The sequence below is a fragment of the Ursus americanus genome, chromosome 2 (assembly GCF_024610735.1).
Source record: "Ursus americanus isolate L20-20 chromosome 2, mUrsAme1.1.p, whole genome shotgun sequence".
Lineage (NCBI taxonomy): Eukaryota > Metazoa > Chordata > Mammalia > Carnivora > Ursidae > Ursus > Ursus americanus.
The window spans coordinates 1,531,502-1,550,578 of NC_142128.1; the positions used below are offsets into that span (position 1 = coordinate 1,531,502).

Consider the following 19,077-nt stretch of genomic DNA (forward strand, 5'->3'; position numbering starts at 1 on the left):
CCCACCCCTCCCAGCTGAAGGGCCACCTTGAGTGGCGCCATGCAGCTTCGCAGGAAAGCAAAGAATGCCTGTGACACAGGGGAAACTGGGACATGGCACCACGTCGGAACATTTACCATGAAGGGGATGCCGGGAGGGGCAGAGGGGCCAGGTGCATGGGGTGAACGGTGGGGTGAATCGTGGGGTGAACTGCGGGGTGAATGGCAGGGTTAACCTTGGGACAAACAGCGGGGTTCACCTGCGCCGTAGCAGCTGAGGGGCTGGGAGGGCCTCACAGACCTTATTTCTCAGCTACTGGTCCCAGGGAAGGGCTGGGGTCGGGGGCTCCCCGTGGCTGTGCTCGGTGGACCCCAGAGCCTGCCCGGCAGGGGCTCTCACCAGAGGGCTGAGGGGGAAGCGCACTGTCACGCGTGGCTCCAGCCCTCCCTTGAGCAGCCAGAAACGCGGAGGGCAACATGCACGTGTCCCGGCAAGTGGTCCACACAATTGTCGACCCAATTTCGATTAATTAAGCACAAAGGCTCGCCTCCCACAGTTGCTTTCACCAAACGAGATGGTGGGGACAGGCAGCTTTGATCTTGATGTACAAGATATCACTGACAAAGCCTTTTATTTAGATCTTAAAAAGAAATAAAAACGAATGCACCCTAAGTGTGCCAGTGCACGCAAATGTGAGTGCAGCCGGCCCTGCTCGGCCAACAGCCGACCAGGGCCTGGACATCACGTCCGCATCTCTAGGGGAGGGCGTGGCGGGAGGCAGGACCGCTGCACTTGGCGGCTCAGGTCTGCAGCAGAAGGGTTCCAAGCACCTGCTGCGTGGCCAGGTGGGCGTTAAGGCAGAGCGGGGTTGCCGCCTCTCATCCACATTCCCGCACTCACAGGGGGGCTCCCGGGGCCGCACCCAAGGCCCCTCAGGATCAGTACCAAGCACACTGCCCTGGCCCAGCTCCTCGTGGGGCTCCTGTGGAGAAGCCCGTCCACATCCCGGGCCTTGGCTGCCCTTGCCTGGAACCCCTCTGCCGCCCCTCCTCACTCACTTACCATCAGGACCCACACAAACTCCACCTGCTCTCTGGGGCCCTGAGCCCACCCTCTGACTGCAAAACCGTGCTCATGTCCGGGCTGGGGCTGCTCCTGGAAGTCGGGCGTAGGAGAGTGTTTGCTGCCTGTCTACACGGCGACATTCCCACAGCAAACGCTTAGCTGACACTGGCTGGGAGACAGATGCCCCCTCGCCAAGCCCCTCTTCCAGGTCCCCATTCTGGGCAGCCAAGGGGGCTCTTACAGATGTGATCGCTCCTTTGCCCTGAAAGCTTTGCTGGCCCCACTGCTTCTGGGAACAAGGCCACAACCTTACCAGGCCCTCATCTGGCCTGGCCTGGTCCCTGACGCCCTGCTGGTCTCTCTCCAATATGGAGCCCTTCCTCCCACACCACGTCCTCACACGCGGCTGCCTCCCCCACTAAGCCCTGCGTCCTTGGCTCTGCCTGGCCTGCCCCCAGAGCCCCCCAACACTGTGGGGCAGACCCCACGGACACGGGTTCTCGGGGCACCTCCGCCATGCTTTGGCAGCCCAACACCGCTGACATGTTATGTGAGTGACATCCCCCCTAATCCCTGTTAAACTGCAAAATTCAGGAAGACAGACCACATGTGCCCTTGCTCACACTGCTCATCCTCACGCTTAGCCTGGAGGATGCCTACAGCACACACTCGTATCTGAACAAACTGGCCACCGTGGAATCGGGTGGGTCCCCAGTGACAGCTGTTTAGAGGCCAAGGTCCTGACACGAGAGAGCCTCTGGAAACGACAGGAGAAACCTGGAACCTAGAGGAGGGCCATCGCCTGCACCTACACACTGCCCGCGGGGACGTCCACGGCCCACATGCAGTCTCACACCCACAAAGAAGGGCTGTCCGCCCAGCGCAGACGAGGCAACAGACCTGGGAAGGGGCACAGGCAGCAGGGTCCTCACCCACCCCATCTCCCCGACCCACCAGAAGCTCCTGAGGATGGGAAAGCAGGCGCCCTGTGCCTGGCCGGCGGCAGGCGCTCTGAGCACCCCAGAGCTCAGGTTGCTTGGCCTGCACTCGCTCTGCACCCAGATTGTCTGGGGGGATGCCGTTTATTTGCCCATCGGCCCCTTGCCAGTAACAAACAGGGCCACTTGGGGACCCAAAGGGAGCTGGGAGTAGGCCCTTCAGAGCTCTGCCTCGGTCTCCCTGAAAACCTCCTCCTTCAGGACCTGCTACCTCGTCCGGTCCAGGAAGTGGGCAGTGTGCTGTGTTGGGATGGGGTCAGATGAATCGAGAAAGCCTCTGCGGGAAACAGGTGCGTTCTGAGCTGGCCGGACACACGGACTGCAGGTGGCCTGGCTGACATTCGGGAAGAACCCGGGAGCAGCTCTCTTCTGAAATAGGGCTATTCGTGCCTGAGAACGTTCGGACAAGCCCCCGCTCACAGGCTCTGCTGCCCCTGCACAGACGGCGGGACCCTGGAAGGCCCTCAGCACCGGGGGGCAGAGCCAAGTCTCCGTGCAGAGGACTCCGAGTGGACGGGGTGTGTTCAGGAAGGCAGGCCCGGAGGCCACAGGAGCAGACGTACCTGAGTGAGCTCGCCTCCTCCCTGGATAGCGGGAAGCTCTGCTCGGCGGCGCTGGACTGAGACTGCAGCATCTTCACCTCCATCTCCAGCTACGAGAAAGCACAGGAGGGTCAGCCGGAGGCCCTGCTGCAGCCCCACCGACCCCCACAGGACCCAGGAACCCAAGATCCCACACGCGGCTTCCAGTGAAAGGGGGGGCGACGCCGGGGGCAGAGCCACTGTCTCCTGGGCTACTCTGTGTCCCAGGGACCTGGGCAGCCAGACCTCACAGCCCGCCAGCTGCGCAGACACAAGCTCCCTCGCAGCGCCCACCTCTGGGGCAGCAACAGACACACACTCCTTCTGCGGCATGCTGACGGGAAACACCGAATCTGGGGAAGGGGGTCACAGCAGGTGCGAAGAGTCCAGTCTGAGTTTACCAATGCTTCGGTCTGCTCTAACAGCCATGGTGTTTTATTTATTTGCTGCTTGGAACTCCCTTGCAGAAGGACAGGTAATGCACAGATTGCCCGGGACAGATGCACACAGGCTGGTGAAGGAGCAGGGAGGGGTTCCTGCCTGGTGGCCCAGGTGCAGGAACAGGGGCAAGGGCTGGGGCGGGGGCCTTCACGGGAGCAAGCCTGCGGTCTGCGTGCAGCCCTAGAACTCCTGCTCCCCGCAAAGCACGCCTCCTTCCCTGACCCCAGCTCCTTGCTGGAGATGCTCACGACGCCAGAGCAATTCCTCAGGACCCCGTCTGGCAGATGTGGCCCTGCACCCATCCATCTGATCAGGGTCAGTCTGTCTGGCCGCTGGACTCCCGGTTCTTGGACCAGAACAGACGGGGGGAACCGACTGCACAAGAGAGGAAAGCAGGCACGGGGTGGGCGCCCTCACGTGCACCCAGGATGGTCTGCTCTGACACAGACATGGGTTTCGAGGCTCCTTTGTGGGACTCTCAGACGGTGGGGTGCGCTGAATGCCCCTGAGCTCGCAGCGTTCAGCTCATCTGTGAGAGAACAGGAAGGCCGGGAGAGGTGGCCGGTGGGCCCTTGTCTTTCACAGGGCTTTCCCGGAAGGTGCAGCCCCGTGGGTGGCGGGAGCACCACCAAGAACACGGGCCTGCCAGCCTTTGCCCTCGTTATCACACAAGACCCAGTCCTCAGAGCGGATGTCCCCGAGGGACCCTGACGAGTCATTACTCGTTAGAAATGACCTCAGTCAGCTGAAGAAAGCAGCACAGGTGTGAGCAGACAGGTGTGTCAAGTCCCAGAGCCACACGGAAGCCCCTGAATGGGACAATGACCATGACAGTCTGGTGAGCACCGTAGGGGGAGCTGACAGGGTGGGGTGCAGGGCAAACATGAGCCTCCTCACCTCATCAGGGTGCACACAGCTCCCACGCAGCCCCTCCCCACAGGGGCCTGTCCTGATGCCCCAAATGGAGGCCACTCAACCTCCCCACCCGACTCTGCACGCCAGGGACAGGGGATTTCGGGAAGAGACCTCCTGCCACGCCCACCCAAAGGCACAGGCTGGGAATGATGTGGCCAGTCCGCGTCTGTGGACCCACCCCACCACCCTCTGGGCCGCATGGCTGAAACCCCTGTCCCTTCACTGGGGTGGCAGAGAGCTCCCAGTCCTGCACCAGCACGTGGACGATGCCGCTGTCCTGAGCTGGGGACAACAGGTTCTGCAGGAAGGGTGCTGACAGACCAGCGCGGTCCGGGGCTGGGGAAGCAGAGAGCGTGTCCATGTACCTGCCCTCCTGGGCCTGAAGGAACAGCCTTCTTCTCGAAACAGTCCTCTCCAGACTGTTCCTAGAAAGGGCCTACTGGGGCAGGTTATTTAGGAATTCTCGGGCCCAAGGCATCCAGTCTGTATGAAGCCCTGATACTAATCATTGAGGTCCCCAGTGGGACCACCGCACACATGGGTGACCCCAATCCTGCTGGTCGTGGAGAGCAAGCACGAGCGGGAGTGGCCTCCGCAAAGTCCCCAGAGGAGTCAGAGTCCCCACACACATGGCTGCGCCACACATGCCCGCCAGTGGCTACTGGCCGCAGTCCCCCTGCGCAGGGCAGCCACGAAGCGACCACACCATGACGCCACAATGTGAAACAAGGCCTACTCACACTCATGGACAAGCGGCGTCCACTGTGGCCGGGGTCCTTCCTGTTCCTCCCACACACACTCCCTGAACCGGCCACGATCCTCACTCCCTTCTGATGCTGCCTGGACGCTTATGCAGGAGCTGGAGGACCCTGTGTCCTGTTCATGGCCACAGCCAAACGGGCCGGTGACACACAGACCTCGCTGGGCCAGGACGACTCCCCTGGAAGGATGCAGCAGCAGCCCGAGTGCACCGGGCCGAGCCCGCTCCGTCTCTTGAGCAGAGGAGTCTGCACACCCCACAGCTGCAGGTGCCTGTGCAGCAAAGCCGGTCTGCAGACCGCAAGCCAGGACACTGCGCAGGGACGTCACGGTCCCGGCCCCAGGCCGCCGCCCCTCCTCCCGCGGGCTGTGAACGCTGTGCGGCCTCAGGACCCGAGGTTCAGATGTGGGACACACAGGGTACACACCACAGAGGCCTCTGCAGAGCACACTGGCCACCCCGGTGCTAGCCACAGCCAGCCAGGCCGTGCGGCTCCAGACGCGGGCTGTGCTTCTGGCAGCAAACAGGAATCGGCCCCTCCTCTAACTTGTCTCTTTATTTATTGTTAGAGAAACGGTAAGACAGCCTGCACCTTGTTTTGTACTCTGGTTTTCTCACTTAACTTTGGAGAGATTTCCAAACCAGTGCATCGAGACAGCCTCCGGTTCATGTCTGTGGCCCCGTGGAACTCGGCCATGTGGACCTCCCACCTCTTGCTGCCCCGTCTCCATGGACCGTTTCCACCGCTTTCCACACGACAGCGTGAAATCAACACCGTGGAGAGGGCGAGGAGGCTCTTGGATGCGCTGGTCCTCCCACGGGTTTCCTCCTGTGGTCGACCTACCAGCCCCCAGACAGACCCAGATGTCCCCGTGCGAGGATCCCAAGGCACAACAGCCCCCCGCTGACGTCTGACTCCATGTGGTCACCAAGTTCTGCGTCTGCTCCTGACTTCCTCTTCATCTGCCGTCCTGTCCACAACAATTCCAGGGCACTTTCTCTCTCCCACCCCAGCCCTCCCCTCAACCATCACAATAAAACAAAAAACAAAGCCTTTTTAGAAAACACTGGGACTGTGTTAAATGCACAGACCTAGGAGTCATCCTGGGAAGACGCAGCCACCTGTCCCACTCACGGGGGCACGGTCAGCCTCGCGCACTCCCCACAGACAGCAGGCCTGTGGCTTCTGTGTACCCCGCTCGGTTGCCGCTGCACGTGGGTGCAATTTCTTGTCTTACCTAACTTGTGTCTGTACGTGCAGGCCTGAAAATCCCTGCACGCTCCTTTTGTTCCCCACCCTTGCCCACCGCTCGGGCTGCTGCAGCCGCTCTCAGCAGGCCAGCTCGGCACACGACCACGTCGGCCGTGAGAGCGATGGCCTCCGTCCTACCGGCCCGGGGGCTGCACCTCCCACCAGGAGCCCCGGATGTCCCGAGCCTGTCTGTGGCGTCCCTGGACCTGAAGCTCGTAGCTTCCTATTTACAGCATGTCAGCTTGGGTTGAAATAGACTTTATTATGTTGAGAAGTTGTCCATATGTTCACATTTTATTAGGACTAATGTTGGGTTTCTGTCAAATGCCTTTTCAGCAAATATGGAGCACTTGCCCTAAAAAAAAAAAGCCAGCAGTCCAGCGCCGGGGAAAATGCGGGGCGTGCCCCAGGTCCGCCGGCTCCGTGCCCGACACGTGGGCCCGGGCGCTCAGGGTGGCGTCTGCAGCTGGGGCCCCCCGCAAGCACGAGGCCCACACAGCACAGTTGTTGCTCCCCGCTCTGGACTCCGGTGAGCGCGCGCGGACACACGGGGTCCACGCTCTGATGGCCCCGCAGCATCTCCCCCGACACTGCCTCCACCTGAGGCGACTGGTTTCTGTTTCTTCTCGTTGGGGCAGGGAGGAGCAGCTGTTTTGCGACAACTGTGTATCTCGTCTCTTTAACGTTTCTACCACTTCCGGAGTCAGTACTGCTGGATCACGCTTTCCTAGAAAAGGGTTCCTTTCGTTCAGATTTTTATTTAAGTTGAGCTGTGGTACAACTTCCATCTGCTGTTTTTAGATGCGCCTTCACGTTTGCTCTATTCCCTGTACTGTCGAGGTGCGGCTCACACAGGGTCCCGCGTGGGAGCCCTGGCCCGGCTCCGGGACTGCGCGTGTCCGCGCCTGTGGGGCGCCGCGGCAGGACCAGAGGGCGGGGCTCCCACCCACCCTCCAGGCCAGAAACTCTGACTATTCTCAGTCCTTATGTGGCTGGGGGTGCGTGCGCTCACTTTGCACTGGGACTGTGAACGATGCATACGTCTAACTGGCTTTATTTCGGGGCACGGGCGCTTGGGTTTAGTGCTTCCACTATTTTTCACTTTCTTATTAACGTCTGCATTGATCTTTGCAAATTCCTACTTCTTGCTTTACTAGGGCTTATTTTGTTTTCCTTTACTGAGTTCTTGGGAGGGGTCTTTAATCTGTCTCTATTCATGCTCTCTGCTCAATAATATAAATATTTAATCCGTGACTTTTCTTCTCAACTCTGCTCTGCTTCCCACAGGCTCTGAGGCATGTTTTCTGGATTCTCTGCACTTCCGGATACCCTTTCTTCTTTGACCCAAGAAATGCTGAAGACGGAGGTTTAGGTTCTGTTTCTTTTTTGTTTTGTTTTGCTCATCATCTCAAATTCATCACGTCGGGATCAGGTGCGTGTCTGCATTAGTTCTGCCTGTTAGAGGCAGAAGGTTTTCTGTGTCGTCAGCATATGGTGAATTCTGGTGAACGTTTCCTATGAGCGCTGGATAAAGAGAGCCCTTTAGTTTTATCTGAAACAGGCCGTTTCTTCCATCACTCGAATATCGTGGGTCACAGAGTCAAACTCTCCGTGGCTGGCGTCCTTGCGGACCCCCCGAAATCCCTCCCCGTTGCTGCTCGTTCTGAACATGGCTGACATCTGTAGCCTGCTTGTCTTGCTCACTTCCATGTGTGAAGTGAGTTTGCGTCTTTTTGTTCTAATGGTGGCTTTCTTCTGTAACTCTTCCCTTGACATAACACCTGCGCGTCTGCTTTCGACGGTCCCTGTTCACCTCCTACAACAGACGCGTGACCCTTCTCACCGTCCGCTTTCGACAGTGAAATGTGCTCTCGCCACACGACGTTAACTTCAAATGTTTTAACCTCCTGCTACCACAGCAGGAACACCGCTGCTACCATGTCCGCTCCCGTCTGCTGCCTTCCGGAGAACTTCCACTGAACGCGTGAACTCCGCGTTTCCAGAACCCACGGCATCTGCCTGGTCCCGTTTCCCGACCTCCGCGCTGGTTCAGTCTTCCAGGTCTGTGGGCTCAGCTCCGGCCGCCACTCCTTGCAGATGCGCACGCCGGCCCTCAGGCCCCCCAGCTCCAGCTCAGCTTCTGCTCCAGCCCCGTGGACACCCCCAGGTTCGCGGCAAAATGTTCATAATTTTTGTCTGGTCGAGGTCAGGTTGTTAATTTTTTTCTGTGAAAATTTATTTGCTTTTCCGTGAAACGTTTGGGTTTTACAAAATTGTGTGATGCTGCCTTTATTACTCTTTGGTGAAGGTGACTTTCACTCAGTCCAGCTTTGTGCAAAAGGCCCACGCTGCAGAAAGGACAGGTGCCTTCTCTGCTTCCACACCTGACCAGGTGGCTCTGAGTGCCATGTACCTTCCGGACTTCTCTGTACAAGAGGGGAAGCCGCAAGTTCTCATCTCCATCTCCCCCTGTGGCCGTGCCCCCGCCTGCAGAGCCGCCGACGAGCAGCGTTCTCTCTCGGCAGCTTCACTCACTTCTGCGCTCCGTCCCGCACGCCCCTGCCACCGCCTCTCCTGAAGGCCAGCTCCCTCCCGCTTAGGGGCTTGGGTTTTAGCTGTAGCTCTGTTTGGCCCAAATTTAGGTTTGCCTTTTTTGGCTTTCGTTCTTCTTGGTACTTTTGGACAATTTCCAAGAAAGAAGGAAGAAATGCTGACTTACGCCACAGTGTTCAAAGCAAGACAGGCCCTTTTAACTTGTAAGATTGACTCATAGCTAATGCGCTTTCCACTTCACCCTCTCCCACCCCGCAGTGCCCGACACCCCGAGGCTCCAAGGGCTACAGCCCACACATGCCGAGGCCCATGAGGACTGCCTCAGGCTGCCCTTGTAGAGCCTGCACCCCCCTCCCCAGCTCCCCAGCCTGGCGTGGCAGCCGGCATACAGATACACACAGGCCAGTTAGTCCCCAGCCACCATTCAGATCTACCTCAAAGGCCACCTTCTCCACCAGTCCTCCCGAGCCGGGAGTGCCAGCCCCTGTATGCCATTCAACCATGTAATTCCAGGACTCATGTGTGTGACTTTCCTTCCCCGTTGGCCTGGGAACTCCTGAAGGTGGATACACTCCAGTCACCTATTTACCCAGCTCCCAGCTCAGACGTGGCGCGTGGGACGCAGCCCAGGCCCACCGGCAGGGGTCCAGAGCATGTGATGACGAGCACAAGCCCAGGTCTGGTGCCTCCCCCGAGTGCGTGGCCCAGTGCAGTGCAGCCTGGGAGCAGTGGGCCAGCCAGGCCTCTGCCAGCATGGCACAGGGCAGGGGGTGGAGGGTCGGCAAAGACGCAAGGAAGCACACCATCAAGGAACGAAGAAGACCGGAGTTTGTTTACCCACCGGACACCCAATTTCAGAAACCGCTTATACAGATCCATATTTAAGAGGTAAACCAGTCAGGCTTTGAAAGGGGCTGTTGGAGAAGGAACGTGAGCAGTGTTGCTGTGGGTGCCTTGAGAACAGCCGGGCACGGGGTGCACGGTCGTCCGTGGCTACAGCCTCTCCTCCGGGGCCCCTCTCCCCGGGGGGGGCCACACCACGCTGCCTGGGAGCCTCTGGGCTTGTTCACACGTAGGCTGAACCTCAACATCCTCATCTGTAAAGTGGGGACAATACCTCCTGTTCCCGAGGTCTGAGCAGGAAGTGAGAAAACGGAGAGGAAAATGCCCATTCTAGGGCCTGGCACACACCGGAGCTGCAGCCCCTCCCCCGCAGTGCCGCAGAGCCACCCCCCTCTGGAGGGTGCACAGGGCCCGCTCGCGGCACCGCCCTCCTCCACCCCGAGGCCCGGCCCTGGCTCGCCCGGAGGCACAGGGGAAGCCACGCCGCTGGGAGTTGGCATGGGGAGAAGTGAAAATTGGAAATGCGCTAATACCGCAGTCTGCAACTACCTATTTCATACTTGACTGAGAAAAATCTGTATTTGGGGTTGGTTTAAAAAAAAAAAGAGGGCACAGGACTAATTGGATTGCATCTTGTGAGAGACTAAATGACAAAACCACGAGGGCTGCTCCGCGAGCCCCTCTGAAACCGCAGCCAGCCCGCAGGTCGGCCTCGGAAGGAAGGCCCCTCGGAGGCGCTGTCTGCAGAGGCAGCACGTGGCCCGAGGCAGCGCCCGTGGTGAGGAGCAGGTCCCTGCGCCACACGCACCCTGGTGGGGTCCTGGGCCCGCCGCGGCCTGTGGGAGCCACTCTGCGAAGCTCCCTTCTTCTTCATCTTCACGTGTCTCCCGGAGAGACACTGCTCTGGCTCTCCAACCTCTGAAGTTAATACACAAATTTCTATTCCTTTCTTGGGCTCGCTCTCCAAATTAAGAGGCGTAATTACCAGCAGTACCTGCTCCAAGCGAATCTAACGCCCAGGGAGCCTGGCTGCTGGCAGACCGTGCTCACATACTGGGACGGGCGGGCGCCCCGGGACGCCCCAGGGACGCGGACGTGCCAGCCCCGCCCGCGGCCACTTCCGAGGCAAACACGCGGAGACCAAGGAGGTAAACATTCCTGCAAAGCCAAGTGCCGGCTGACGCCCCCCCTGCCATTTTCATGCTGAACCTGGGGCCGAACACGGGTGGGGGCCGGGAGGCAACCCCGCGGAGCGTCAGGCGCCAGTTGCCTCGGGCCTGGCCGAAGGTCCCGCCGCCCCAGCCTCGCCGGCTCTGACGCCGACAGAAACAGAGCCTACCACTCACCCTGACACCCAGCACGTGAGCTGCCCGAGCCTCTGACTGCCCCACTTTGAGGCTGCACGAGGAGGAAGTCAGACGGTGCAGAACTGCCCTGCTCACACACGAGACACTGGGAACACCAGCAGCCTCCAGCACAAAGGCCTGCCGGGCAGGAAGACGGCTTAGCTCTACCATCTTGCCTTGTGTTTACGATCCTCACTTCACACCACATGCACATCCTGCTAACTCAAACAGTAAGAAAACACTAAAAACACGCATTTATTAGCTCAGAGCCCAGGCCAGCATCCACCAAAGGACAGGCCACGCAGTCGGGCCTTTATTTTCCATCTCCAGCCACAGCTAGCGGCTCACATGGCAGTGCGCACCCCGACCGCAGGTCCTTACCAATCCCTCCGGCTTTCTGCCCCAGCAACGGTGAGCTCCCAAGAGGCAGCGTGCATCGAGCCCGCACAGACCTCCAGGCCTTCATGGGGGCTGGGGGCATGAACCTGGTGTCCGCCGAAATGCTGAATGAATGCAGGTATTGGCCCTGCACTGCTCTGGGGTCCTGGCTCCAGATCAGGAGGGGCAGAGCTCTCGGCCCCGACCCCAGGCCCCAGTCCAAGGCGCCACCGGGAACGTCCTGCACTTTGGCACACGCATGAGGACAGCAGAGAGCGCCGAGAAATGCTGCCCCTGGAGCTTCTGCTGGCCAATCCGCAGCCAGGGTTTGGGGGGTCTGGGCTCCCTGGAAACCTCCCATCTCCCTCCCAGGGGACTGTGCCTCCCCAGGGCCTGGTGCCCACATGTCAGGGCGTCTTCGCAAAGGCCGGCAAAGCTGGGGCTCTAGTCACAGACCCCCAGAAGCCAGGCCCCCACTTCAGCATAGATCAAGCCCAGGAACTAGGGGTGACATGGCTTTAGGTAACCCCTAAACCAGGGGTCAGAACACTCGCAGCGTGAAGGGCCGGCAGGAAGCACCCTGCTGCTGCCTCGCGCACGGGCAGCCATAGGTGACACGCACACAAACGGGCACAGTCACTCTGCTGTAAGTACATTTACTTAGTGACGGCAGTGGGCTGGACGGGCTGTGGGCTGGTCTGCTGCCCCCAAGCTGGCCCACCCCTGCCCTGCTGCTGAGGGAATGAGTCAGCCAGGACAGAGGCCCAAGAGCTGAAGGATGCACCGTCTACGGGACACCTGTCCAACAGCCCCGCAGCTGACCCACCCCTCTCCCCACCAGGGGTGGGAGCCAGAGGAAGGCAAGCCTGGGCTGCGGAAGCGAGGGGCTGCTTGCCAGCCCCCGGTAGTGACAGGGCTGCTGACTCCCTACCGTTAACCTGCTAACTACCTAAAGCGCAACCCCCAGGAGGTGGGGCTCAGCCAACCACACGCCCAGCATAGAGTGTCCAGCACGGAGCGCGGCTGCAGGGTGCCAGCTTCTCTGTGGGGAGGGTACCAGCCAGGCACGGCTGCTGAGGGCACCTCTCACCCACAAAAGGGGCCTGTGGCCCTGGGTGCTGAGCGTTACCTCCTGCCACCGGCAGGACACGCCGGGAACTCCCGGGCACACAGCACCGATTCCGTGTGTGCTGCCCAAGCCAGCACAGGCGCAAAAGAGGCCGACTGTGACCCGAAGCCAGACCCTCACACCTCTGACAAAGCAGCACAGCTGCTTCCCGCACACTCTCGGCGGCAACAAATTCTGCGGGAGGCCACCTACCGTGAGAGCAGGAAGATGATGCTTCCTCTTGTCCATAACACAAAAACCGTTTGTCACGTGAGAAACCTGCGTCGCTGTGGCCTGCTCGCGGCCATGTGGCTGGCACCCACCTTGGCCGCGTCCCCAGCGGCTCCAGAGACGAGCCCGCTCTCACTGAATGGCCAGCGTCCACACACGCACACACTGATGCGGAGGAATACCATTCTCATTGATTACTGTCCTTGTGTTTCTTCTCCGTCTAGTATTTAAGCTGCTCCTAACTATGGGAATTTCCAAAGCGGCCGAGAAAGGAAGGGCCATACGAGTCTCCTGCTGTCAAGGGTGCCAGTGACAGACTCATGACAGACTGGCGACCAGCGCAGGGCAGGGAGCAAAACCATCAGAAGGCCCACAAACCAACCACGTGCCTGAATGTCTGTCTGTCCCGTTTACTTAAACTCCACGCCCGAAGGCAGCAGTGGCAGGGGCGGCACCTGTGGAGCCCCCACACCTGATCGAGGGAGACACCCTGGATCCGTGTCCACAGCACCCCCAGCAACCTCAGAGCCCCAGAGGGCTACTGAGAACCAAGAGGTCCAAGAGAAGGCTCTCGTCAAAGCGGCGCCCTGGCTCTGCCCTGACCCTCCATCTCTGGCAGGCAGGTGGTGGGATGACGTCTGAGACTGAACGTTGGCCAAGTCTTCATGGACGGCGAAATGTGCCTGTGGAGAAATCACGCCACCACCTTGGACAGAGACGTGAGCGGTCTGTCCACTAGAGCCAAGATGCAGGTTCAAGGAGAGGGAATGTCCCAGGTGGAAGGGGAATGCCACGCAGCGGGAAGAGCGTGGGTAAATCACGGAGGCATCGAGAACATGGAAACATGGGAGATCAACCACTGAGATCCTCACATCAGAGACCCCACTTGCTGAAGTCAGGGAGGCAAGCACGGCTAGGGTCACCCCAGACGCCCGCGTGAACCCTGTGTGGCCAGACCTTGGCACCACCAAATGGCTGCCAAACCCCATCAGAGTCAGGTGTGGGAAGACGGGGAGCAGCAGGGTGGGTCTGTGGTGTGGAGGGGAGAGGAGAACACAGGACAGGACAAGGTCTCTGGAGTAGGTCGCAGCTCAGGAGGCCACACCACTTCTCAAAGTTACTGCTCTTCACCCCATCAGTCTGCAGAGATTAGTGGAATATTTATACAGAAGTGAAAATCCCCTCTACAAGCCAGAGATTAACACAACAAAGGCTGGCTAGCCTCCCAAAAGGGATCAGAAACCTACTATTTACCCAAAGATTCCAGACCAGGACTCACTTCCCAAACCCTCCAAGGGCAAATCTGCCTAGGCTGCCTCGGGCAGAGCACACACCAGCGCTGCCCTGTCCCCACCCTGGCGGGGACCGTGGGGTGAGTCCACAGGATACTCAGTACCCAGAAGCCAGGACGAGGTCTGGAGCCACAGTCTGGAGACTGAGGTCCCACCCACACAACCATAGCGGGGAAGGAGCCCTGACCAGGCATGGGAACATAAGCTGACCCCAGCCCCGGACAATCAGACAAAGTCCCTGGTATCAAGAGGCACTCAGTACATGAACTGTGATTTCCTGCATTTACTCCTGCAAATCTGTGTTTGTGGAAGACTCTGAATCAATGACATACACCCCGGCACCTTCTGGAGGAAATGTCCAGCGGTGTAAGGGAGGCCAGGAGTACAGCAGGCTAGGGTGAAAAGCTGGACCACGGGATCTCACAGCCAGAGCCGCCTCTGGAAAACTGGAAGGCTGGAAAGCGCAAGGCAGGGCCTGCTGGCCGCCCAGCTGGCCACCCCTGCTGAGAAGCAGCATCAGGGCCTCACAGGGCAGGGCATGTTCAGAGTCCCCTGCAGTACACAGCACAACCCTGACTGGCCGATGCAGGACAGGAAAGACCCCCAGACCAAAGACTGAACCAGGAGAAGGGTCGAGAGGGAACAGCACCTGTTCCGTCCAGCCAGACTCCAAAGCCCCTCCCTCACGCGGCACCAGGCGGAGCACCAGGGAGGCCGAGGCCCAGGGCTGGTGAGAATTAGCCCCGGAACAAGCGCTGCCACAGGGCAGCCCAGACTGTCCTCGCGATGCCACCTGGCCGACTGGACCGTCTCTAAGGAGCTTCACTGCATCCTGGAACGAAGCTCACGGATCTTCTCCTGTATCCGCCCAACGCAGGTGTCAGAACGAGCACAGAACATAACTGAATTCCACACTTTCAAATAGTAAGTTTAGACATGCGGGGAAAAAGGAAGACCGAGGCAAACTTTGTTAGAAACGTAAACAGCAACGCCGGAAATAAAAACGCTCAGGTCCTTCCGCTGGAAGATTAGACCAGGGAGCTTGGAGACACAGCAACAGGGATGACTCATGAGAGAAGAGAGAGAGAATTCTCAGAAATGAGAAGAGCACATGTGGGCTGGGGGACAAGTCCTGGCACCCCAACTGTGGGTAACCGGACACTCAAAAGACAAGGACAGCAAGCTCCACGGAGCTAAGAAACACAAAACCCCAAGCGCCAGAGACACAAGGAAGTGCAATGAGACGCGCTCTACCCAGCGATCAAGAAACCACCGGAAAAGCAGAGAAAATGGACAAGTCACATGGGAAGCTCGACGGAAACAAGGTGAGTCAGAGTCAGTGGGAAAACCCCCTTCATGTCCTGAGAGGGAAATGCATGGCCACCGAGAAGTGAAGCTGAGCCAAATGGTCAAATGTCAGCTAGACCGACGGAGGGAAGGACAGAAGGACCCATGTGCTGACGGCAGAAGGGAGGGCAGAGTCACGGCTGCCGACCTAAGGAAGTAAGAAGGATGGTAAGAGAACCCTGGAGCAACTGTCCACCAATAGGGAGGCCACCTGAATGACTCAGACAATCTCCTGGAAACACACAAACCCCAGAACTGACTCCAGAAGAAATGGAAAATCTCAACAGACCTGTGACAAGTAAGGAGGCTCAATCGGTAAGTGAAGACCTCCCAACAAAGACACGTCCAGGGCCGGATGGCTTCACTGCTGAATGCTACCAATCACGCACAAGAATTAACACAGAATTCCCAAATCCTTCCACGACGTGAAAGAGCAGCAACGCTTCTCAGCTTATTCTACGAGGCCAGCATAACCACAGCCAAAGAAGCCATCACATGAAAAGAAAACTAAGACCAAGAACCCTTATGAATACACGCGTATAAAACCTCAACAAGATAATAGCTAGCCCCACTGGCAGCACCTGAAAGGGTCATACACCGCGACCATGTGGGCTTTCTACCAGGAATGCAAGAACGGCTCAACATACAAAAATCGATGAACGCACATATTAACAGAATGAAGGAGAAAAAAAAAACAACATGATCATCTCAACCGAGGCAGAAAAAGCACTTGGCAAAAGTCCAACACCCTTTCACCATAAAAACACTGAATGAAATAGGAGCAAAAGGGAACTTCCCCAACCTGATAAAATGCACAGCTCACATCACACTCTCTGGTAAAACACAGACAGCTTCCCCCTCAGATCGAGAACAGAACAAGGATGCCTACTTTCAGCACTGCTAGTCCACCCGGTCCTGGAGTTCCAGCTGGAGCAGTTAGGCATGAACAAGAAAGACAAGACATCATGGGGTGCCCGGGTGGCTCAGGTGTTAAGCGTCTGCCTTCGGCTCAGGGCGTGATCCTGGCGTTCTGGGATCGAGCCCCACATCAGGCTCCTCTGCTATGAGCCTGCTTCTTCCTCTCCCACTCCCCCTGCTTGTGTTCCCTCTCTTGCTGGCTGTCTCTCTGTCAAATGAATAAATAAAATCTTTAAAAAAAAAAAAAAAAGAAGAAAGACAAGACATCAAATTGGAAAGGAAAGAGTAAAACTACCTCTCTCACAGATGACATGATCTCATATATAGGAAATCCTACAGAAATCACAAAAGCTATTGGAGTTAAAAGAATTTGGCAAAGTGGCAGGAAACAAGATCAACACACAAACACTGGCGGCGTGTCTGCATACCAGCATGGAACAATCAAGCAAGAAACCAACTCCACACACAGCATCAGAGAGAATAAAAACCTTGTGAATACGTGTAACACAGGAGGAAGTATGTACACACTGAAAACTATGAAACAGATGAAAGAAAGCCTGAAGAAATGGAAAGACACTCTGTGTTCAAGGGCTGAAAGCCTTCATGCTGTTAAGATGGCAATCTTCCTCGAAGCGATCCGCACATTCAATGCAACTCCTGTGAAAATCCTCAGTCTGGGGACGCCTGGGTGGCTCAGTTGGTGAGATGGCTGCCTTCGGGTCAGGTCATGATCTCAGGGTTCTGGGATCGAGCCCTGCAGGGGGTTCCCTGCTGAGCAGGGACCCTGCTTCTCCCTCTCTCCCCAGCTTGCGCTCTCTCGTTATCGCTCTTCCCTCTCTCAAATAAATAAGTGAAATCTTAAAAAAAAAAAAAATCCTCAGTCTTTTTAGCAGAAATGGGAAAGCTGATCCTAAAATTCATATGAAATTACAAAGACCCCAAAAGCCAAGATAATTCTGAAAAAGAAGAAAGTTGGAGGATTCACATCTACTACTTTCAAAACTCACCACAAAGTGACAGCAACCAAAAGAGTATGGTGTTGACAAAGGGCAGACACACAGATCAAGGGGCCCAAACTGAAACCCTGAAATAAACCAAAGCATCTACGGTCGAAAGATTATCAACAAGGGTACTGAGGCTTTCAGTGGGGACGATCATCTTTTTTTTTTCTAAAGGTTTTATTTATTCATTTGACAGAAAGAGACAGCCAGGGAGAGAGGGAGCACAAGCAGGGGGAGTGGGAGAGGAAGAAGCAGGCTCCCAGCAGAGCAGGGAGCCCAATGCGGGGCTTGATCCCAGGACCCCGGGATCACGCCCTGAATCGAAGGCAGATGCCTAACGACTGAGCCCCCCAGGCGCCCCGGCAAACAAAAATCCTTGAACAAATGGTGCTGGTACCACTGGACATCCACATGCAAAAGAAGGAAGGTGGACCCCTACCTCACACCATCTTCAAAAATTAACTCAAAATTATTAAAACCTAATTGTAAGAGCTAAAACTACAAAACTCTTAGAAGGAAACACAGCAGTAAATCTTTATGATGCTGGATGTGGTAACAGTTTCCTAGATATGACACCAAGAGCACCAAACAACAAAAGAAAAAAAAAAAAGGAAAAAAGCCAAAACCATGTGCACACCAAAGGACGTTCTCTAGAGACTGAGAGGACAATTCACAAATTAACTATCTGATGAGGATCCAGTATTTATAATTTATGAAGAACCCCTACAGAACCCCTTACAACTCAACAAATAGACAAAAAACCCAATTTGAAAATGCATAAAGGATCTGAAAGGACATTTCTCCAAAGAAAATACACAAATGGCCAACAGGCATGTGAGGAAATGCTCCATCCACATCCCCAGCCATCAGGGACGTGCAAACTGAAACTGCAGAGAGCTGCACCTCACACCCACCAGGACAGCAACAGGCGTTACTGCCAGTCTCTCTCCTGAGGCTGGTAACTCGGGCTGGAGAACCACCAGGGTGTGGTCTCAGGTACAGAACTCACCCCCGAGTGTGAGACCGGTGAACGCTTACGGGTGGAGCTCTCTAGGGGGCCTGTGCCCTGAACAGAAGCGGATGACAGCAGAGCGCAGGAGACACGGCTCCTCGGCGGAGCTGCCCATGCGCCGGGCACAGACCTCCATGGCAGCAATGCCAGGGTCAGCGTGGACCAGCCTCTGACCTGCCTGTCTCCTCTGGTGACAAGGTCCCTCCCTCCTTGCAAGGAGGCCTGGCCTGCCATACTCACTCACAGCTCCAAAGCGTCATGAAACTTTAATGCTAACGGTACTCCAGGCTGGCTCGCTAGTACAGCATTACCTTCAAATAGAGACCGTGTATTTCGGTTTAATTTGGGAGGATACACAGTTCGGCCTCAAGGGCCTTACCCAATCTCATGAAGCCACAACCAGCAGGAGGAGCAGGGAACGTGCCTCTACCTCGACACGATCCGAATGAACTCAGCGTTGCAGAGCGCCATAGGAAGGACGCTCAAACCCCTAGTCTGTTTCATCACTTGCTCCCCGGGACGCAGGAGGGTCCTCCTGGGCCAAGGACCACAGGTGGTACTGACGGAGCCAAGGCCCACTGCGTCCCAGGAATGAGGCTGCTGCCTCTCCCCAGAGCCTAGTCGGGGCAGGCAACTCAGGTGTCCCAGAGAAGAGATGGCGCTGAGGTCAGAGTGGGAATCCTGGTCAAAGGCCACCTTTCTGCTCAGCTCTAGGTCCATTATTGAATCTGGGAAGGTCCTTGTAGTGGCTGCTGCTTCTTGGGGAGGGGTGAGAGGAGCCGAAACAGACTGCCCTCGTCACGCTCCGTTCTTTCTGGAGGGACACACCTGATGAGACAGGCCAGACAGGCTACAGGCAGCCACCGGTGGCTCTCCCGGGCATTTCCTAGCGGGCACAGCTGGTCACCCAAGCTGGGACATACCTGCTTGAACCTCAGAGAAAGAAGCCCAGGTGGAGAGCAGGTGCAAGCAGAATTTTCACCCTACAGAGCCCTCCCCTCTGCCTGTGGAGCCGTCCCCTCCACGCCTGCGGAGCTGTGCCCTCCACACCTGCAGA

General features: G+C 57.3%; 1 protein-coding gene across 4 annotated transcripts in view; it reads right to left on the reverse strand.

The window, feature by feature from the left end:
- MAD1L1 (mitotic arrest deficient 1 like 1) overlaps window positions 1–19,077 on the reverse strand; it is a 337,452-nt gene that overhangs the window by 119,036 nt on the left and 199,339 nt on the right. For all 4 annotated transcript variants that reach the window (XM_045813334.2, XM_045813335.2, XM_045813337.2 and 1 more), the window contains one exon: window positions 2,606–2,694. In XM_045813334.2, coding sequence (XP_045669290.2) covers window positions 2,606–2,694 — 89 coding nt within the window. The remainder of the gene's footprint in view (window positions 1–2,605; window positions 2,695–19,077) is intronic.